At 40.8% G+C, this 24337-nt stretch overlaps 1 protein-coding gene across 1 annotated transcript in view; it reads right to left on the bottom strand.

Moving 5' to 3' along the window:
• LOC126243480 (uncharacterized) overlaps nt 1-24337 on the bottom strand; it is a 1765051-nt gene that overhangs the window by 1495073 nt on the left and 245641 nt on the right. Inside the window, exon 3 of the mRNA XM_049948170.1 lies at nt 11277-11359. Coding sequence (XP_049804127.1) covers nt 11277-11359 — 83 coding nt within the window. The remainder of the gene's footprint in view (nt 1-11276; nt 11360-24337) is intronic.

Raw genomic sequence — 24337 nt, 5'->3', positions numbered from 1 at the left:
AAAACTTCCGGGCTGATAGGCCGCGGTCGATGTGTAAAACTCACCCCTGACGTTTCGTCTCCGACTGCAGGAGACATCCTCCGAGGTAAAGCGGCGATGAGCGTGGAGAACTCGAGGAAGCGCTGATTACACAGGCAGTGCAGAGGGTGCCACTGTCCATTGCCAGGAAGATAATCAAGAATTAAATTTCAGCGAGACGAGTGTTAAATCTAAAAACTTTGATTATAATGCGTGCATGTACAGATTGATAAACACGGAAATAATTTTAATAGGAAAGAGGAAGGTGTTTAACTGTATAAAATTTGGATGTCAGCGTTGCATCGGAAGCGTGACGATCGATTACTTTCAATCGAGAATGTTGAGATTACCAGAGGCAGTCTCATAGCCTATGCCACGTGATGGACAGTGGCGCCCACTGCACTGCCTAAATAATCAACGCTTCCTACAGTTCTCCTCGCTCTTCGCCACTTTACTTCAAGGTTGTCTCCCGCAGTCGGAGACGAAACGTCAAGGAAGAGTTTTACACATCGACCAAGGCCTATCAGCCGGGAAGTTTTAAGTGAAGAATATCATGTTTCGTTAGACGTTTCCCAAACATAATCATTATGCATGAACATTACAGGCTGTCATTTAACCAAACCCACACGTTAATCTTGTCACTTCCATGGTGCTGGAAATTGACTGTCAGCTGTTGAGTATTCTGTTATTAGGAATAAAGCATGTTGTCATACTATTCAGTATCCACTCAGTTTCCTTATATGTTTATTTTCTAACGACTTCGAAGCCATTGCGGCTCCGTCTCGAAGCACGAACCTGTACTGTGGAGCCCTGGAAGAAAATCGTTTGATGGCGGAGGTTCGGTGATGGTTTTGGCAGCCATATCGTGGTATTTCATGATCTCCGTCATTACTCTGGAAGGACTCATTACTACCACAGATTATTTGACCAGTTTGGCTTATCGAGACCACCCCCGTGGTACAATAATTGTTCCCCAATGGTGGCACTGTGCTCCAAGACGACAGTGCTCCTGTTCACATAGCTCATGTAGTTCAGGACTGGTGTTGTGAGCACGTAGATGAATTGTCACTTCTCCCATTGTCGACGCAGTTACGTGATCTCAGTATTATTGAACGTTTGTGGTCTAGTTTGGAGAGATGGGTTCGTGTTCACTATCCTAAAGCGTTACCTGAATTTGTCGCCGTTTCGCAGAAAAAATTGTAAATGATTACATTTCCAGATGACTACAAGCTGTTCTGAATGCCACAAGTTTTCCTACACCGTACTGGTCACGGTGATATGTTCTGTACATGATGTTTCCATATTTTTCTCCTAGCCAGTAGATGTAAGAGATATTTTGAAGGCAATCATATGAATACGAAACAGATTCAGACGTAGTTGAGTAACTACGTAAAGCTTTAAGTTATATTCTCCCTCGTGTACTAGGTGAAAGAGGCAATGTTTTGGTGTGGCTGATATTTATTGTTTTTGTAATTAGATAGTGTGGTACGAGTGTATAGAGATGGACATGAGGGGTACAATGTTCACTACTTGTGTCACAAGTTCACTTCTTTTCCCACCATCTCTGCTTCAGAATAATAACTGCATTAAAAATTTGGTTAGAAAGTTCCAGCACAAACGCAGGTGGATAACACATTTCTTTTCGGTTTTGTTATGGTAGCACAGGAATGATAAGTCTTTGGGCATAGATTACTATTCCAGTCAACACATACAGCCAGCTGCCGAGAGGGAGTTTGCAGTGGACTATTTGCGACTGGGAAGTTACAGGTTCAAGCCACCTGAGACTGAGATATGTAGAGGAAATTTAGAAATTAGGTTCGATACGCAAAATATATATTAAATTTATCGATGACAGTTACTTGTTTCTTGCTCAGTGCTTCGGTGGCTAGGTGCCAATTTACAAATTCATATGATTGGGTTTCAGTTCCAAATCGGATCTAGTACTTTTTCTGTCTACTATCTCTCCCGTCATCTCAAGAAAATATATGTTATTGCGGAAATGCCCAAGTTGTCCTGTGGATCGGTATCCCCGCTGTGCTTGAGGATCGAAGACTAGAGTGTACGTCCCGCTGCTGTCGAGGTCATTAGAGATGAAGCTGTAACGACACGGGCCTTGTGAGGAGCCTTGTGCTGTATGCAGGACGTGGGGCGCACCATACTGACTCAGCGTCCTCAGCAGTGACCCAGTTTTCTGGCCGCTGATCACCTTTCAGGAAATCTCGAGGGCTCTAGAGTATGCATCAGTATTTGTTTTTCACATTGACGGGACCCCTTTGGCTGTGTACGGGGAGGTACCAAAAGAAACCTATGTTCTGGTGGGCAGAGCTTTTGCGCTGCAGTAAGACCGCAATGATCCGGTATTCGATAATCCTCCAACGTCGATAGTAGGGCACACGTGGGAAATTTTCCCGTATTTTTTAACTCGGCACTGTTGGCAGTACAGTCGGACGCCTTCAACAAACATCGGAAGCGTTCGGCGCGACGGCTGGTCAGTAACAATTGCCTGCCTCACTAGGCAACTGTTTTCGCCAAGATGAGCCAGTTGCTTTGATAGCTTTGTGCTAGTATCAACGATTCCTCATTCCGCAGGGCCATAAAGTATATAACTTATATTTACATCAGTCTTGTGCAGTTTCGCATAGTATTTAACAGCTCGTATACACAGTGAATATTTGGTTCAAGGAGAGTAAAAGTATGCCCAGAACGGAATAACGTAAACATGTGACAATGAGAATCTTCCAAGAACTGGACGTCATAATAAGACTGGAAAAAGATGATAATCGAAACAGTACTATGAGTGAATTTAATATCGCATCTTCAACCATATACAATATTAAATAACAGAAACAAGAGCTTCAGAAATTTGTGTCACAATCTGATTTAGTTTTGAGCCTAGACGCTAGGCAAACTCTGAAAAAACCTACGTTACAATATCTAGATGAAGTTTTGTACAAGTGCTTCAGTGCAAAGAGGGCGGAGGGAAAGTCAGTAACGGGGCCACTATTAACTTAGAAGACCAGTTTTTTCGCAAGGAATTAGATGTCCCCAAAGATGTTGCATTCTCGAAAAAGTGACTTCATAATTTCAAAATTCGTCATGGCATCCGTAAACTAGACGTTTTTAGTGAAACGAAGTTCGCTGATGAGGCTGCTGTTAATGACTACGAAACGACGTTTCTGAATCTTGTTGATGAGCGTACGTTGTCCTCACACTAAATTTACAACGTGTTACGGCGGTGTTTGCCAAATCAAACCTGGCGGCAGCTGAGGAGGCCAGCGCAAAGGTTTTTAAAATAAATAACGACAGAATGACTGTCTTAGTGTGTGTAAATGATTCAGGTGGGCCATAAACAGTCTTCAAATGAATGCGCTATTGCAAATAAGGACTACCATCAGCTGTAGAATGGAATGACCACAACGAAAATTTGTGCCATACCGGGACTTGAACCCAGATTTCATGTTTATCGCGAGTGGTGATTTACCATTTGGCTATCCCTGTACGACTCACGCAAGACGCCATCTTCCATATGTCGTCAACCATGCGTCTACGCCCTCTACTCGTAAATACATTATGTACATTCCCGTACAAGCGGGAAATCCGGGTGCGAGCCCCGGCCGGCACAAATTTTCATTGTCGTCATTCCATTCTACAGTCGATGGTAGTCCTTATTCGCAACTGCGAAGTCATTTGATGTGTTTCGTAATGACTGTGTTCGCCGCAGTGCCAAAAGGAACTTTGAAAGTAATCAAAATAACACAGGCACTGCAATATCGTATTTCTCGTATCGTATAAACGGCCTTTGTTTGTGATTGGGAAATATCAGAAGCCAATACCTCTAAAAGTGTGACACATATGTCGGTTATTTACGGTGTCACACTTTCGTTCCAACTGTGGAAAAAAAATTCTAGAAATAGGACTACCAGCAAATTCTAAGGCGGTAATTATTCTTGACAGCTGTCGAGCTCACCGTCCAGTATCGCAGTTTGTGTCAGGTAAAATTTTTTTCACATTTCTTCCTGTCAGTGTTGCGTCACTAATCTAACCCATGTGCCAAGGGGTCATATAAAATTTCAGGTGGTGGTATAGAGAAATGCTTGTGCAAAATGCTAAGCTCATATTGCAGCGTCAAAGAGTTCCAACGCAGTTTTAACATTACAAACGCCATCTTCATTGCTTCAGTTGCTTGGACCTCTGTGAATAATACAACATTGCACAGGGCCTGGAGACAACTATGGCCTAAACTGGTAGAAGCGGCCTAGACGGAAAGCTATGTGAATGATGATAGTTCGCCAGCTGATCACTCTGAAATAAATTCTGCTTTCGCCAGTGAACTGAGTGCATTATCAGCTGAAAAAGTTGAGGAATGTATCAGCATTGACATAAATATCGTTATCGAAAAGCTAGTGACTGACGATATGACACTAAAAAGCGCTCTCAACCCACAGGAGGCACCAGAAATGAGAGTGACGAAGAAGAATGAACGCCTACAACTCGCATCTCTTGGGCTGAGGCTTCAGAAGCCTTAAACACCTTCGTGAAATTAGCTGAGAGCAGCAAACAGTACAACGTTTCTGAAATTCTGAATATGCGTATCATACAAAATAATTTTTGTCAGAAAAGAGATCAATCCAAGAACAAGTTAGCATTTTTGCAGTGTTCCAGAAGACCCGGAAGAAAATTTCGGATAAACAATTAGTGGTAGTTACCAGTCCGACATATTCTACACCATCGATATCTATGCTATTTCTACAGCCAATGAAACTGCACCGATATTTTGGCATCAATTTTTATTAATTACCCTTCACCTGATCTTTTCACATTAGTTGTGATTACTTTATTTCGTAACTGGCACACAAATATTATGTATGTCTATTGAACATTTCTAAAACTAGGAGACTTAAACTGGTATAATAGAGAAATGAAGTATTTCGACTGTAATTGAATTTTGTTTCTACAGAGAAGTAACGTATACTTTTTTTTTGCGCTGTAATCTGTCCTGTTGCTTTTAATAAATGGCAGTTGCTTCTATTTGTTCTTTAGAAAGGTAGGTTTTTGGTTACATCCCTTTTTAAACCAGTTTTTTAAACATGATATTTGGTAATCGGGCATTCACAGATCCCCGAGCATCTAGTTTATCAAGATCCTACGCTACCGTGTTTTGCCACTAGGAGTGCAAAGACTGAACATTCCAGACTCAGCAGAATGCTGTCACTGTAGGAGGTCAGAACTAGTTTTGGCAGAGTTTGTAGTGGCAGTTGTTTTGTGTTACGGTCATTACATTGGCTGATTTTCGTGAACTGCGTGCAGAGATGAAATTCTGCTTTTGCTCGGGCAAACAGGAACAGACTTTCTTGAAATGTTAAAACCAGCACATAAGGACGACGCAGTGGAGAAAACTCAAGTGTGTGTTTGGTTTTCCCGTCTCAAAAACGGTGATATGTCACGCCAGTGACTGTTCTAAGTTTTTATTACACTATTGCAATTTCAGCCTTATGCCATTATCAATTGGCTGTGGTCTAACGCATGTGTGACTAGTGATGGGTTAATGAACTTGTGCATTTACAGATTATGTTATTTTACGATGTTTGTTTACGTGTGCTCGTACTGTGTAACAACGACACGAATGTATTTAACAGGACTGACAACTACATACAAATGGATCAGCTTACATTACGTTGACATGGCTTAAAGCCATAATATCAGCACTTGATAATGGTCTACAGCCGAAATTGCAATAGTATAATAAAAAATTATAACAGTCACTGGCGTAAAGATGATGTCCTTAAAAAATTTTTTTTTATGACTGATTCCCAGCTACAACAAGTGGTTTTGGTGAAATGTCAGTTTAGGACAAACTTCGTCCTGGTCGTTTTCCACGACCAGAACACATGAAAAATGGTTCAAAAGGCTCGAAGCACTATGGGACTTAACATCTGAGGTCATCAGTCCCCTAGGCTTTGAAATACTTAAACCTAACTAACTTAAGGACATCACACACAACCATGCCCGAGGCAGGATTCGAATCTGCGACCGCAGGAGCCACGTGGTTCCGGACTGATGCGCCTAGAACCGCTCGGCCATCACGGCCGGCCAGAACACATGAACATGTTGAAAACATTCATGAAATCATCAACGAAGATCGACGACGGACCATTAAAGAAATTACAAGAGCTATCGTCAATGACATGGAGTTCAGTGGAACGATTTGTGGCAGAAGAATCGAAATGAAAATTGTGGCTGCCAAATAGAGCCACGACTGCTGACTGGCTAACAAAACCAAGATATGCGGAAGCATGCTTTGCTTTGAAAGAATAGTCCCCAAATCATCCAAACTGTTCTTCAAAAAATATCACAGGTGCGCCAAACACTGTGCTACGCTTACGCTCCTGAGTCAAAGCAACAAACGGGTGGTAGACCTCAAGCTTGCCTTGCCCCAAGAAAGCTCGTGAGGTGAAATTAAACATTAAAACAATGCTGATTTGTTTTCCCGTTGTGAGAGGAGTCGTCCATTCAGAGATTGTCCGACACGTTCAGAGAGATAACTAGGCTCTCCACTTGCAAGTTTTGAAAAGATGGCGCAACAGTGTGCGGCTGAAGCAGCCTGATTTGCGGCAGTCGGGCGACTGGTTTTCTCGCCATGACAATGCCACCGACCTCACAGCCCTATCTGTACGACATTTCTTGACCAACAGTGGTATGACCTTATCAGGAACCCCCAAACTCACCCAACCTTGTCCCGTGCGCCTTTTTTTTGTTTCTTCGAATGAGAAATAAAATAAACAAATAAAACAATAAGCGACGGAGGCGCTTTCAGGCACGACAAAATATGAATTTAAACAATGTTTTCAGAAACATAATAAAAGATTAGATAAGTATAAGTGGAGAGTACTTTTAAGGGGACTGAAGGTTTGTGCTTAAAATGTGAATAAATAGATTAAAAATAGTTCTCTTTTCGGTGGCCCTCGTTAATAATATACCCAGGCTAGCCGAGCAGCCATCGGTAGACTAGGGCTGTACACTGACGCAGGCCGCGTGACAGTCTCTGCTGTGGGGTCGCCGACGCACTTCTGGCGCAGCAGTCATCGTCGCAATCAAGTTGCCAACCAACGATCTTTACAGGGCCGCCTGCGATTGATCCTACTGCCGACTCATAGTTTGAGGTATAAACGTAAGTCCTACCAGCTCCGAGCCTTTAGGGTCCGCCGACGTCAGGCGACTCACTCCAGCGATCGGTCCAGGGTTCGTCACTCTGGGCAACTCCGCCGTCTCCCGCGTCACGCCAGGAGCTTTCGCCTGGCCAGTCGCCAACCGAGCCGCGGGGCTATGACCGGCACCGCCGTCTCAACAAATGGTGCGTCAGCATCGACTGTGCGTAAGCTCCAGCGGTCGTCACCCGCGCATACTGTACCGACGTGGGTACATTACATCTCCACGGAGGGTGTGCCAAGGAAGAGGTTGCGCAGCTGTAGTTGTTCACGTTTGTTCGAACAATAGAATTTTTTTGTACACAGGCTGTCTTGCTGCAGCCACCCACAAGATTCTCTAATATCTCCCGCCAGCCAAACAAACATGGAACACCTAGGTGGGGAGACAGAGTGCCTCCCAACCAACCTGAAGAGCGGTTCCCAGCCTCCGTAGACTTCATAGCACATCAGGCCTCTCCAAACGCATACCAGGATTTTGGAATCAGAGAAAAAGGAGTCGGCCGTGCTTAGTTGAGTCAGAAATGGAAAGGAAATCAGTTGGGAACCGTTCTGGCATTTGCTTTGTGTTTCTTAGTGGAACAGTGGGAGGCGTGGAGGGGTGGTGGGGGGGGGGGGGGCGAGGAGGGACCTAAATCAGTGTACCTTGAAAGGAATTTGAGCTACAGTCCTTCAAAATTTCGAGTCCCGAAACCTGTTCAATGTGTCACTCAGTTTGGTAGGAAGCTGCGAATGCGCAAGACACTATTGTCTAGGTAATTTTGTGACAATTGCTACCCCACTTCGTCTTTACCAGCGTACATTAGCGAAAATAGATGGCAATATTTTATCATCTCCGTTGAGAACTGTTTTTCTGCCAAATAACACTTGTCGTGCCTTTTGTATCTTGGTGTACCACCAACAGATACAAATGGTGTTCGAACGCTAATCATCTTTATTTTGAAAACATTCATTTGTTTTCTTTCTTCTTAAGATATGCCGTTTGCAGACTGTGTGTGTGTGTGTGTGTGTGTGTGTAGACAAGTTTATTAATTTCTAGAGTTCTTTTGATTTTATTCGACTATCTGTAGGCGTCGCACTGGCACTGTGCATGAAGAAGCGTCATAAAAGTTTGCCCAAGATCGGCAAGCTATTACCCAGAGACGAGCATACAATGCTGTGCGTAATGATCGTTGTGTCGAATAGACATTAATCTCTTCCATCCTTCCAATTATATTTTTGTACGGAGGAGACTGAAGAGACGGACTACGTTCGCAATGTCTTTTCATCCGCGAGGGAGGGATACATTACAAAGTGCCTTCTTAAAGACCATCTCTTGACGTTCTCTTGAGATTCGTTGCTCCAAGATTTCAACCTGTCAAATATTTAAGTATCATACCACGGTCAATGCTACCACTATACTTCTATGTACTGAAAAGCTCTCAGATCTCCAGATGGGAAGCAGTTTTGTTACACCACGACTTGGCGACGTGTTACACCCATCATCTTCTGGTAAAGTGCAGAGGTATTGGCAGTATACTGTATCATTAAGTCTGTTGCAAAACAACACAGTTCATTTCGTCTTAACACACCACTAAGCGTTGGTTCACCTACATAATGTTTTAATTCTTGCTCATCTGTCATAAGTAATTGGTCAGGTTCATAATAAATACCGCAGTTATCGTTTTGTAATACTCGTATCCCCCCTTCTCAGCGAGGGTAACATGCTGTGGTGGAACGGATTAACTAAGAGAAACGTATTTAGGATTGACGGACAGCTAATTCAATGCAAATAGGAAATCCTGTTCTTTTTCTTTTTTTTGTTGTTGTTGTTAAGGGCAATAGCCTGCCATGATAATCCCAGGTGGAAACAGTACGTCACTAACGTAGATAATGACCGTTCCTCCTAAGCTCCCATAGTGAACGTGCCTGTTCCGGCAGTTCAAATATTGACAGTACACTTTGGAAACGATCCAGGCGTACTCAGATGTTCCTCGGGCTTACGACTTGGGGTTTGCACAAAGTTAGGAAACCGAAGTACATGTTACAGTAAGGGTATATTTGCTTTAACTGAATTCGGTAATACTGGCAGACAAAGGTTAACAAAGTGCTGTATGGCCATTAATAAATATTTGCCTCTAGCTGATTTTCCCTTATGTAGTACTGTATTGGAGCTGAGCGGGTCGCTTCAAAAAATGTACGGCCGGTGGAAAAACGACGTTAGTATTCAGGCAGCTCCCTTCTCACGTTTCGGATTTAGTTTCATCATCAGATAGTTAAAAAGTAAGAAGAGAACAAGTTTGTACATAGATTATGAAAAAATATAACAGCTATTAACGAAGTGCAAAATGCAATATATGAAAACCTACAAAAATGCATGAGGGTCACAGGATACTAGCGGGAGGCAGAGGGGGAAGGCAGACAAGATTGGCCACAAGAGGGCGGGATTACATGATGGCGCCATGAGCCTAATATCTGACGTTCCGTATACATAAATGTAGACTATTTTTACACAGGTTACAGACTACATAGTAACATGAGTAAGAAATGTACAAATATCAGTTGAAAATTTCTTGGTTCCGAAATTCAATTAGACTACCTGAAATAGCGGATGTGATGTATCAGGACCTCTTCTTAAAGACAAAACAATAAATAACGTGAATTAAATTATAAAAATCTTAATCACTACAGCACATTTGTAAAGAACGGAACATACGGTTGTCTGTCTTCCCTGCTTTCGAAATACTACTATTGGGACCACTTTCTTCTTTCACACTTTATTCGTTGTTTCTGTTGTTTGTGCTAACTAAGATTCCCAAAAAAAAAAAAAAAAAAAAAAATCTGGATCATCTTCCAAGACTTAAAAGCTACCGAGTGGTTGGCCTTGCTGAGCAAATACCAAGAAGATATTCAACATTCTGTTAATTTCTTCTGACGTTAAAATTTGTTTCCAGCTTTTCTCTCTAAAGAAAAATAATCTGTGTTACAATAGCTCATTGAGAGTGTTTGCTTTATATGTGTCGTAGTTTCTGGAAAGAAAAATTTGATGTTGTTAAAAGAAGAAAACTCTGTTCTATCGATACATTTACGATCTGACTTACAGTCTGTAATGCACCGTCCTTACGCAAAAGATTTTAATCGTGAAAAACGGTAATAAAAATAGTGCTGAGTACAAAATAATCTTTGAATTTACGGACATCCGTACCTGCAGCTCTGTATGGGGTATTATGCCCAACAATTGAAGACTGGTACTTATTGTGGAAGTGTATTTGCAATGTAAGTAGTTAGTAAAAACAATTAATGTAAAATGTATCTGAGAGAGTGCTGGTCACATGGAGAATACATCATTGATTGAAGTTCTGTGATTTAATTTTTGTTCTAGATTTTCGACTAGATGTACATGAGCACCATCGTAAACGACAGATATTGAAAGCAGAGCACCGTCTGCGACTGTGGAGCCACATCGTCGTTTACATGTCCTCAGTACCAGAAATTTAGTTAGAAACATATTGAAGCACGAAAGTAGTTGTACACATTGCCGGAGGAACGAAGTCTGATAGAATACTGACCTCCTTAAAGCTACAAACGTACATAATATATACTGAAACAAGGGTGACGCAGTTCTCAAGAGGACTTTGTGTATAGTCTGACCATTCTCCACCAAATTAGCACTGAAAACCAAATTTTGACTCCAGTGCCTTCCAAGTGTTAGTGTTCGAGGTTTGTGTGTCAAAGTAAGTACTTTGCTTTAGACTGAAATTCTATATTTAGCTTAGTCAGCAAATTTGTAGTAAACTTACAATTTCTTCATCAGCTGCTTTCATCTGCTATACCAGATTACTTAATTAATATAGAATAGTCAAGACATCCACACATCCAACCACTACTTCGTCCTACAAGACAGTAGATAACTTCAGACTACATACGAAATCCCACTCTTAATTTCTATTCTACCAGTATTTTAGGAGACCAAATGTATTATCTGAAAAGCTAAGAAATCAAAAAACTTCATGGAATTTATCGGGGGTTCACACTAAGACCAACAAAGCCAAAAGTAGTATAGTCTGTTGCGGAGACCTTACCCTCCGTGGTGTCGGCAAATGGCGTGCGGCAGCGTTATGCAGAATTCTTCGACACGCAATGCAGCCGTTCAGCAGAATCTGTAACAAAAGGAAAGCAGAAAGATTAGAATATAGGGTCGCGTCGAGGACGATGTCATTAAGTACGGAGTTTAATTTCAAAATGGATAAGAGAGGAAATGGAATCGTTAGTATCCTTTCAATGAATTGCATTCCGGTATTTGCATTGATCCAATTAAGGAAAAAACAGTAAAACCAAATCTCGAAAGCCTGAGGGAGAATTTGCATCCCGAGTTATCCAAATAGGAGAACAGTTTCTTAACCACTGCGCTACAGTGTTCGGTATCGCGAACAAGAAAACATTCAACATGGCTGCCCACGCTACAACAAGTTACAGAAAAAATTTACTTCTCTTATTCTAGATGGAGGCGTGCGTACTCAGAGAATATATACACACAGAGATAATATCCTAAGGCCACAGGTAGCTAATGTGACTTTTTGGGCGAATTATAATGAAAAACACACTACAATATTGTTATTATTTGTAGTTATTCTTTCTCAGTTGCAATGAAAATATGATGAATGAAAAGAAAAAGATGAAAAACGGACAATGTTTTCACTAATAATAATTTCCCACAAAAGAGAAAACTATTAATTTAATAATAAAAATAAAATATTTAGTTCATGAATTCAAAAATAAAGTAGTAAGAAATAAATATTAGTTATGGTGGGAGCCTTTTCTCACAGTCCATCCGCACAACGAGGTGTGGTTGGGTTGTTTGGTTCACAGCGTAAACATGGAATGTCCAAGTTAAATGATTATTAAGTAATACGGGGTGGCTAAGAGAAAATGAGCCCCATGTTATACTGAACGTGACATCTGAAGCTATCAGAGTGTTATTTCTTAGCTCTGGAATCACGAGACGTTACGTGACGTCGAGCGGCGATTTAGTAAAGCGCTGCGTTGTCAGTTGTCGCTTTGAAGCTTGTTGTGAATGTTTGTTGTTTAAAGCTTTTTTGAATGTAAATCGTTTAAATCATTAAATGAAAGGTTCACGATAAAATATCCACAGACAGTTGCTCCTACAAATGTGTTGCGCAGAAATTTATCACCTAATTTAGAGCAACAATGTAATCGTGTAGAGAAACTTTGTCCACCGGAAAATATTGAACGTGTTCACGAGTCTATGCCAATAAGTCCACGGAATTCAACTAGACGTCTTTCCTCTCAACTAAACAGTGAACAAAAGTCTTGCCAAAAATATTTAAGCATTTACATAAATGAGCATACAATGTCACAACGACAACACTATTGCGAACTCTTTCTAAATTCCTGGTGGTTATCTGGATCCAAATCTGTACTGCTACTCAGACGAAGCTTGGTTTCACCTTAGTGGGTATGTGGACTCTCAAAACATGCTGTTAGTCAGCAGACAATTCCAGGTAACGTTTTGAGGTGCCTCTTCACGACTTGAAAAATAGGCGAGTAATACATAGTTTCAGGCAAGGGATTGTAGGCCCCACTTTATTTAATAACACCGTGAACACTCAAGAGTATGTAACGGAACTGTTGGAACCATTCGTAGAGCAGCTAACGGAAGAAGAACGAGGGTATGTGTTTTCCCAGCAAGATGGCGCTACGGCGCATACCTCACGGTTTTCAGTGACATACGTTCATGAAGCTTTCGGAGAGGAACGTACAGTTTCCGCAGGTTTATGGCTACAACATCGCCAGATCTGCCAACCTGTGATCATTAGTTTTTTAGCCTATTTAAAGAGTGAGGTCTACAATAACAACCCCCATTCCATTGAAGAGTTGGAAACAATCGCAATGCGATTGCGGAAATCACACGAAATGAATTGGTGAAAGTTTCCAGAAACATGCTGAGATGTGCCGAGTTGTGTATCGAAATTTATGGTACCTCCTATGAACTACTGACCTACTGAATGCTCAGTGCGCTGTTTATCAAAATAATAATAATTTACTACTTCGTATTCTGTATTTACAATAAACTAGCAATTGTCTCTATGTTTCGTGAGGGTATTTTTGTTCTGTCATTGTAACTACAAGAAATGCACGTTCTTTCTCCAGAGGCGTGTCGCCTTATTGATATATAGCATCATTAGTGGTCTGTAATTTAGTTATTTACATTTTCATTTGATTCAAAATCGGAAAACAGTTCGTTAACAATACATTAGTTTTTAGCAACGATTATTTCAGCTTGATTTATCGTCTACATCAGGAAAGGCCTTCTGCTAGCACATCGTTTTTTTTTTTTTATTATTTAGACACTTATAGTTGTGGTCTAATGTTCAGTTGCTCAGCAGTACTATGCATTTTCTACGTTTTTTCACAGCACACTTTTCCGCACACCACTGTTTTCTGGTTGTTTTTGTACTTCTAAGGATATATTGTGGGTTATGTTTTGTTGTATAGTCGACATAATATCGCCATTAGTTTGTCTTTGAACTATACTCCTTTTTCAGTTTCTTGTATGTGTGTAATTCTGTTTAACTATGCTTCTGTGTATTTATATGCTATTAAGTAGTAGGGAGTTAATAGTGTTGTGGTTTTGTTTTCTCTATTTTGGTGGGAGAGGGTGAAGCCATGATGAGTGGTCATAAGTATATAGTAGTGTGATGGACTGCGAGTTGGAGGACAATATGAGGAGCAAAATGTGAAATGAAGGAGGGGAGGGGGGGGAGGGGGAGGGGGTGGGGATTTGGAGGGACAGGGTGAAGGATGGGAAAGGCTCTTCACTTTCCATGTGATTTAATCAATTATTTTATACAGAGTCTGGTATCCAATACTTATTCTGTCATTGCTTAACTGCTTATTTCGTGTTAATGCTTTGTGTATGTGTAAATTCTCTTGGAGAGGGAGGACGTGTCTCTCTTTACTGATTCTTATGATGTTCGTATCTTTTTCAATATTACTTTGTCTATGGTATTCTTGATTTAAATGATCTGCAAATGTTGAATGGTTTGTACTGTATTTAAATGCTCAGACGAGTTCTTTATATCTAGTGTCGAATGTCTTGCCAGTCATTCCAGTGTATATCTTTTCACAATCTAAGCAAGTGAGCTGACAGAAATAAGATTGTTGGTATCTGTCTGGTTTTGATTTTACTTTTGGGATGGGCTTTTGTAATGAGTTGTTTGTTTTGTAAGCAATGTTTATGCCTTGTTTTTTGAATGTTACCAATTTTTGTGTGATGTGTTGTGGTACGTCACTGTATGCTATTTTCTATAGTAATGCAACTTGTATGTGTTGGTGTGGTTTGGTTAGTTTTTGCGCCATTTGTTTCTTTATTTTTCTGTTTAGTTTGCCTACCATTGTTTCTTTGTGTCCATTTTTGATGCTATTTATTTTATGATTGCTAGCTCTTTCTGGTAATCAGAAGTGTTTAGGGGGATCACGTTCAGTCTGTCTAACATGTAACTGATTGCAGTCTGTTTGTGATTTTGTAGGTGGTTTGAGGTTGCATTTAAGACATTGTCACTTGTTGTGGGTTTGTCAAATTCGTTTTTTTATAGTTGTTTCTAGAAAATTGACTGAGAATTCCTGTTCTTCCTCTACTGTGAACTCCATGTTTTTGTTTACGTCTTTATGTCGATGTATAGTTGCTGTATTCAATTTTTAGGTCCATCTACCATGCATATTATGTTGTCCAAGTATGTGTACCAGTAGATGATGATGTAGCCTTTCTTTGTTACCTTGTCTTTCACATATCAAATTCACTACACCATCCACGAAAATGTTGGCTGGTTTTGTGTTTCAGGTTTTCTTCAATCATCTTTATGCGTTCGTTAACAGAACACAACAGACCAAGCAATACTAAAAAAGATATGAACATCATACGAATCAGTAAATATAGAAACCTCCTCAATTTCCAAGAAAATGTGCAAATACACGAAGCATTAACACAAAACAAACAGCTGGCCGGACTCCATATAAAATAACTGATAAAAATTTACGAAACAGAAAAGAACCTTTCCCATCCTTCAATCTTTCCCTCACAATCTCGCCCCCCCCCCAAATTTCATTTTATTGGTCCTCATCTTCTCCTCCAATCGCAGTCCATCACACTACTATACACTTATGTCCACTCATCATGGCTTCACCCTCTCCCAACAAATTAGGAAAGAAACAAAAATCATATCACTAGTCCTTCTCTACTCTTACGCTGTATATAAATACATAGCAACATAATTAAACAGATTTACACACACACACAATAAAATAAGACTATGGTTCAAAGGCAAACTAACGAAAAAGTTATGTTGGCAACACTACAAAACACGACCCACAATACATGCTTAAAAGTACAAAAACAAACAGAAAACAATCCTGTTTTAAAATCGTGCTGTGAAAAATATAAAAAAATGAGTAGTGGTTTAGAGCAACTAAACATTAGACCACAACTATCAATGTCTAAAGAAAAACCTGAACGATGCGCTAGCAACGGCCTTCCCCGATGTAGGCGAGAAATCAAGTGGAAATCACCGTAAGTAAAAACCAACATACTTTTAACGAACTGTTTTTCGATGTTAATGCAAATCAAAAAGTAAATAACTTAATTACAGACAACTGGTAATGCTTTCCTTCGATAAGGCGAAACGCGTCTGGTGAAAAAAAGCACACATTTTTTGTAGTTGCAACGACAGAACGAAAATACTCAGAAATTGTAAAGCAACTACGGACGATATGACCACTCAAAACAAGTACTTGTCTGTACGTTGTTTCTAAGATGCGGGGCCACTTTTTATTTTGGCCACCGTGTTCCTTTGTGTGACAGCTTTCAGTCTAATATATAAAGATAAATATATGTTATTTTGTCTGTTCTCCTTATATGGGTTCCTACACTATTCATCCGATTCTGATAAAGCTGATGAGTAGCTGTGTTCACGCCCACGAAGGCTTCTCTAAGTTGCAAAACACCTACTGCCCATAGTAATGGTGTAACGTTCCAGGTTCTTTAATAATGGTATAATAAACTTTTTAAGATTACATTGAATGAATGTCTGATCTGTGGAATGGATACAGAACTCGAACTGTCGCGTTGCGTGTTATAGCTGCAATTGGTGTGCTTACTCCGTGTTATTGTTAGCAAAACTTCACACGAATCGACTGGGAAATACAACTCCCAATACCAGTAACTAAATACAGTCATTGCAAAGTACATTCAGCCCCTTAGGCACTGTATCATCTGGCCATGTTGAAAATTGATAACTTTGGTCCCTGTGCACGTAACAAATAAATTAAATTGTCTTACCTCTAAAGCAGCAGCGGTGGAACGTGATATATTCTGGTCTCTCATAAAATAAATGTGAATGCTAGCTACAGGTTCAGCAGTGTGCAATGCTGTCCATAATACTTAAAATGCACGTAATTCACTTTGCTGATATACGAGGACATTTACGAAAATCCATCAGCTTTGGAAAATATCTGACTTGGACTAGGAGGCCGTACTGAATATGGTAAATTACTCAGTTTTTTTAGCAGCATTATATTGCAAGTCCGTCTTTTCAGAAAAATCTGATAATTGAAGTTGCATTACTCACAACTAATTCACAAACAATGAGATTTAAACAGCAAGTATTATCTAACTTCATTAATCCAGCATAAATGCATATCATCAAATTATACAAATATAAAAATGAAATACCTAACTAGCCTTTTTTTATCAAAAACTGTTACGTACATTCTTGGGTTACTCAACAATTACAAATAATCAGCCAACTCATCTATACTAACGTGCTGGCAAAAACATAAATCGTAATTATTGAACATATTTACCTTATTTGCATCAAGACTTCTGATTCCGTGTTCACCTATTGACATACCTACATTAATCGAACTCCTGGTGGCTTCCCACAGCACACATCATAGGCTGCCTACTCCATCATCTTTCCCTCACAGACAGCTACCTACAACTGTGCGCCAAGCGCTCTCTTACTGCCACTAGCAGTGTCTTTGGCTCTGCGCTCGCACACAGTCAGCGATCCGCATTATCTAACCTATCAGACATTCATCGTTTACAGTATCCTAGTTTCATTTGAATTTATTAATATCCTTTTCTTGTGCCACATACAAGTGTACCCCAGTATACTCCTTAGAACTACTTAAACCTAACTAACCTAAGGACATCACACACATCCACCCCCGAGGCAGGATTCGAACCTGCGACCGTAGCGGTCTCGCAGTTCCGGACTCAAGCGTCTAGAACTGCTCGGCCACAGTGTGGGGATAAGTTTGCTAGAGATGCGGATGCAATGTGTGTGCAAATTTATGCGAAATATGTTATATGTATGTGAAATACAGATATGCATGAAATGTGGGTGACATGCATACACCCAGGCGAAGTTGCGGGCGAAAAGCTTCGACTGTGTAGCAGAAATCTGAAAAATTCATGCTTTCCGCATGCTCAGTTACATGATCACTACTGGGACACCTAGAAATTATCTGTTTTTGCAGAAGACAGAACAACCTAAAATACTGTATATCCAAAAGTCCACGAATAAACGTTTACAAACTGAATTTAATTCACAAAATGTCATTTCTTTTCATCCTTGTTGTACATGCTTTGTGTCTGTCTACCTACCTAGACAGAAAAAGACGTACTGCAGCGCATGTGGCGAACAGCTAGCTAACTGTATGAAAAAGGAGCGTACGTGCCCGCTGCGAAAGTAATTATAGTTTAAATTATTTTATATGAACTATTGACTTTAAGCTATGACTAAATTTTCCTCCGGTTTCCCGAACTCCAGATATGTTACTTTACACTATCCACATCCCGTCCCTTTTTTTTCACGATAAATTGACACTGATTCAATTAATTGACTACTCCCAACCTCTGGGTGACATTTCGTTAGTGTTAAGTGTTCACACATGTTAGACAAATGTGTAAAAATTAGCAGTAATATAAAATATGTCAATGATAGTAAAGGCCGCAGTGATCTAACCTTCAAAATTTGTCGAATTTGAAAGAGTTTTCGATCACAAACTACTTTGTTTTACTATATGAGCAGATTTAATCAGTATGATCATCAGGTACGCCTGTTTTTCCATCTATCTTGGCTACAAGTTTTTTATGTTTCAGATACTAGCTGAAGAAGACGGGCGTATCTGGTGATCATATATAACGATTCGCCATAAAATATAAATTTTCTGATCGAAGATTGTTTTAAGGTCCACAAACTGATTGGAACGCTTCAAATTATACTTGGCATTTTATAGCAGGATGGTGACTGGCGCGAGTCCTGTCGCAGAATACGCCGCTTCGGCAAAAGCTGTGAAAGACATTCGTCGGATGTACGTGTATTCTCACAGACAAAGCTATCGGTTACAGATGATCAGTGTTCACGTTTAGTGTCGACTTAAACACCATTGTTCAAAGTGAAGTCCCGAATATTAGCGTAAACACAGAAGTCTACGACAATGCGTTCATCCAGGTCTCAAAGACCTGGCAGCTTCTCACAACTGCAGCGTACTGTGTGTTAACTTGAATTCGTTTGGTCAGCTCGTGGTGTCTATACTTCCAATAAAATTATTTATTAAGATAACGGTCATATTCACTCTGTACCGAATCAAAAAGCTTTCCCTTTTACTGCCACCGTACGTAACATTTTGCTTCACCTACACACACTGCCTGACCAAAATAAAGCACCCACAAGACATCGCTGGCTTGTCAACATAACCTCGTACATGTACACACCAGCGGTGGATATTTAAATGGTTAGATCTGCTAGTAGGGGCGGGAACAGCGTCAGATGTTTTGTGATCACTGTGAAAGACACGAAGATGGTGGGCACTCGTGTGAGATAGCGTTATCGGCAGCTGTCATACACTACTGGACATTAAAATTGCTACACCACGAAGACGATGTTCTACAGACGCCAAATTTAACCGACAGGAAGAGGATGCTGTGGTATGCAAATGATTAGCTTTTCAGAGCATTCACACAAGATTGGCGCCGGCGGCGACACCTGCAACGTGCTGACATGAGGAAAGTTTCCAACCGATTTCTTATACACAAACAGCAGATGACCGGCGTTGCATGGTGAAATGCTTTTGTGATGCCTCGTGTAAGGAGGAGAAATGCGTACCATCACGTTTCCGACTTTGATAAAGGTCGGACTGAAGCCTATCGCGATTGCGGTTTATCGTATCGCGACATTACTGCTCGCGTTGGTCGAGACCCAATGACTGTTAGCAGAATATGGAATCGGTGGGTTCAAGAGGGTAATACGGCACGCCGTGCTGGATCCCAACGGCCTCGTATCACTAGCAGTCGAGATGAGTCAACAAATGAGGGCGTTTGCAAGACAATAAACATCTGCACGAACAGTTCGACGACGTTTGCAGCAGCATGGACTATCAGTTCGGAGGCCATGGCTGCGGTTACCCTTGACGCCGCATCAGAGACAGGAGCGCCTGCGATGGTGTACTCAACGACGAACCTGGGTGCACGAATGGCAAAACGTTATTTTCTCGGATGAATCCAGGTTCTGTTTACACCATCATGATGGTCGCATCCGTGTTTGACGACATCGCGGTGAACGCACTTTGGAAGCATGTATTCGTCATCGCCATAATGGCGTATCACTCGGCGTGATGGTATGGGGTGCCATTGGTTACACGTCTCGGTCACCTCTTGTTCGCATTGACGGCACTTTGAACAGTGGACGTTACATTTCAGTTGTGTTACGACCCGTGACTCTACCCTTCATTCGATACCTGCGAAACCCTACATTTCAGCAGGATAATGCACGAAGGCATGTTGCAGGTCCTGTACGGGCCTTTCTAGATACAAAAAATGTTCGACTGCTGCCCTGACCAGTACATTCTCCAGATCTTTCAGCACTTGGAAACGTCTGGACAATGGTGGCCGAGCAACTGGCTCGTCACAATACGCCAGTCACTGCTGTTGATGAACTGTGGTATCGTGTTGAAGCTGCATGGGCAGCTGTACCTGTACACGCCATCGAAGCTCTGTTTGACTCAATGCCTAGGCGTATCACGGCCGTTATTACGGCTAGAGATGGTTGTTCTGTGCACTGATTTCTCAGGATATGTGCACCCAAATTGCGTGAAAATGTAATCACATGTCAGTTCTAGTATAATATATTTGTCCAATGAATAGCCGGCCGAAGTGGCCGTGCAGTTAAAGGCGCTGCAGTCTGGAACCGCAAGACCGCTACGGTCGCAGGTTCGAATCCTGCCTCGGGCATGGATGTTTGTGATGTCCTTAGGTTAGTTAGGTTTAACTATTTCTAAGTTCTAGGGGACTAATGACCTCAGCAGATGAGTCCCATAGTGCTCAGAGCCATTTGAACCACTTTTTTCCAATGAATACCCGTTCATCTGCATTTCTCCTTGGTGTAGCAATTTTAATGGCCAGTAGTGTAGTTTGAAGAGGCCTCGTTGTGGGTCTGCATTTAGACGTCTAGTCTATTCGTGCTGGGGAATTCGAATGCGACAGTGGTTCCAAGTTTCACTTCGTGGGAACGTGGCGGCAGGCATACTTTTCACGTTCCAGCTGACCACCTCTGACCATCACAAGGGAGGGTCGCCGTATTGGAACCAGACACCTCCTAACATCTGCGCCTGCCAGCCAAGAACTGATAATGGGCTCCCTGAAAATTGGTCGAAGACTATTATCAGCTGAACTAGAGAATTACTGTCCTATATGTAGGCTGCCGTAAACAACACAACACAACCTGTTGCGTCTGGAGCAGTGTCCTGCCCGGGAAGCATGTATTGCTCATGAGTAGGGTCGCATTACGTTCAGAGATGAGCAGTGGGTCTGCACTACACCGGATGACCATGATCGGTGAACTGCGGAAAGGGCCCATCCTAATTCTGGGTGGGAACACCTGTGTTACACCTCGAGTCATGGCGTGAGGAGCGTTAGTGTAAAACTACAGGTCACTGCTGATAGTGACGGAGGGAACTCCGAAGGCAAAACGGCACGTCACAGAGAGCGTGCGTCGTCATGTGTTGCCTCTCACAATATCGTGCTGTCGTTCTTCAACATGACAATGCTCGTCCACATTCGGCAGGCGTCTATGCACTGTCTATGTGATGTTGAGGTGGAACCCTTGAGAAAATACAACGGGTGTATCACGTCATTCCCAAACGAATATTTCATGCATCCAGGGCCAATATAGTGCGACGTCATACTGGTAATTCTGCTCATACTGCCAAGTTCTTTGCATATTTGACTCGATTCTGTAATCACGACAGTAACATTACATACCTCGTGAACCCACAGAGTTCGATTTATTTTCCTTCTTCCCTTCTCGGTGCTTCAGGTTTTTGTGTTATTCAGTGCATTTACAAGTGCAATAATTCTTTAGCAGGTTATTGGCTCCTAGAATCCTTTGTCAGCAAATGAGTTTCGTTCAGTTCAGCTACTGTCCTATGTTTCCCGCCGTCAGGTGCTATTATAACGACTGCAGTGGTCATAAATTGTACTCACTCATCTTGTGGACGTTCCAATTAACCGGCAGTTTGCAATAACAAAAATTACCGTTGTTTCGCTAGTCGATCAATCAATTCTTAAGGTGAGTTCGGTGCTGTCCTCGATTCCTATCATTTGCTAGAGTACCTGCTGCATCTTACATCATCAACGATCTGCTTGATATACTCTTATGTAGGAGTGCGCTATTGATTCTTGCGTTTTACTAAAACTAAAAGCCAGATTTCTGCCAGTTCCTATCCATTTGCTCTTACCTAAAATTTGAAAAGCTTTTTATTTCTCCCTACTGTCGACGTTTCCCACTAATACAGAGATCTGTACTCATTATTTCGGTCTTGAGGAATCTTTTGCAGGTTTCCAAACATATATTTTTGGATGCTAGCTGTTCGTTTTTGTAGAATGCCTGAGGCTCACTGACGACGCTTAAATATTCCTGTTGTTTCTGAAATAATTCTCACTGTGTCTTCAACTGTCACTCATACAATAATTTTCTTTGTAGCATTTCTTACACACTAGGTGGCCAGGTGACCAAGAAACAGTTACAGGTAGCATTTGGCTTAACTTATCAGATATTGTCTTCAATCTGTAAGACAACATTATAGCGTACATCATGGTGTAGAACAAATCTGAACATAAAAACCTTTTTCAGCGTCCAAAATACTCATGTGCTGTAGACACTAACGCTAGGTATCTTCTTCTCAGGTACACTTGGACATAAATAGGTGCTCAGACTCGTACCGAGTAGCACGATGCACCGTCCCTCCCTTCATGTTCGTCCTATGTACGGGCATTATTACAGACACACCTAAAGAAATGACGTCACAAGTACCTCGAAACAGTGTCACCGTCTTGTACTTCAGAGATTAATGCAAGTTCTGTATAACTGAGTAAATTAATTGGTTTCACCTATAGACTGTAATGTTCGTCGTCCAGACTGTTGTGTTTGTTTTTCTGAGGGATTAAAGCTGAATTGTTATAGACCATCGCTCACGTGAGTGTTTTGAGATACCGGTTATAAATCTTTTACAAACTGAGTGTACCGAAATAATACTAAGCGTAGGTTGTTGCTTGGGATAAACAATAGCTTCTAAAGTCCCCGCTCTTTGTCACTGACGATAAACAATTGAATTATTTTCTTTTTCTGTTGAAATTTGAAAATGCTGCGCCTAATTTAGATCTAAAGCATTTGTGAGTGTTCGTCGACCGTCTAAGGTTTTGGAAGAAGGTAACTGCTGTAGCTTCTAAGATTTATCTATGACAATTACTGATATTAAGTTTTTTGTTTTGCACAGATGATAATAATTGCAATATTACTCTGTACAGGTTCCGCAAATGACGAGAATATGTAACTTTTCTTTTAGCACAATAGAGTGTTGTAAGATGGTAAGACATTCATTCTATATTTACAGATTTGTTTGAGTTGATACCAATTTCGATATATATATATATATATATATATATATATATATATATATATATATATATATATATATATATTGGGCAGAGTACAGTTTTTTAAAACCTGATTTGAATTTTTCATCATTATCAATAACTATTTAATGGTTATGCCTAGTGTTCCCTACATTTTCTCTGCATATTATCGCTACAGTAGATGGTAGTGTGTTTCTACAGCAGACAAGCAACTTTCATTAACTGGAAGAAATACGACGGAGAAGTACTTCTTCAGTGCAGTCTGAAAACTGCAGAGAAGTGCTGAGAGTTTCCGAACAACATTCCGTGCAGAGTGCAAAGCAAACACGCTGGAAGGAAGTGTGCTAACTTCGCCCAAAGTCACATAAAAGGACCGTAATGAAATTGATTATTACTCTTCACATCTGGAAGTCCCCGCACTCCTACATTATTTACAGGGTGAAAGCACTCTCTTTCTTGTAAGAAAGTATAAAATTGTATTTTATAAAACATATACACTGCTTTCTCAAAAACTGAAGCAGTTGCAGAATAAGAAGCGTCTTGAAGTAGTATTATGTTACAACTTCGTTTATTTGTTGACATAAGCTTTTGAGGATACTTGTAGAAACCACTGTCAGTAACTTTTATGATTGCTTACATAGAAAGGCATAGCTAATAAACGCTGACAACATAATTGATCCACACGCTCGTACAGAAGAAAAGAAAAAAAGAGCAGAGAAACAAATAAATTTCGCAACACATTCATGTGGCCATAGAACGTAGAAATTCCTGCCGTCAGATGTAAAAACACTGCACAAAGATACGAAGAGATGTTTTTCTCGTAAAATCCTGATTGAAAATGTTAGTTTTTTTGTAGTTAGTGATGCATTGTATCAGACTGTTAGTGTACTTACACTGAAGATTGGCATCTGTACGTATAACTGCACCTAAGAGAATTTACTCAGAATAATAATTACACTTAATGCATGAAAGGCAGCAGTTTGTCTTGCCTTAAGATAAATCAAAATTCATTAAGTTAACAAGACTGGTCGACCTGAAAAAAGTGTTCGACAATGTCAAATGGCATAAGATGTTTGACATTTTGGGAAAAACAGCAGAAAGGTTTAGGTAAAGATGAATAGTATACAATATGCACAACCACTAG

The sequence above is a fragment of the Schistocerca nitens genome, chromosome 1 (genome assembly GCF_023898315.1).
Source record: "Schistocerca nitens isolate TAMUIC-IGC-003100 chromosome 1, iqSchNite1.1, whole genome shotgun sequence".
In the NCBI taxonomy this organism is placed as follows: domain Eukaryota; kingdom Metazoa; phylum Arthropoda; class Insecta; order Orthoptera; family Acrididae; genus Schistocerca; species Schistocerca nitens.
This window is presented reverse-complemented; position numbering and strand designations above follow the sequence as displayed.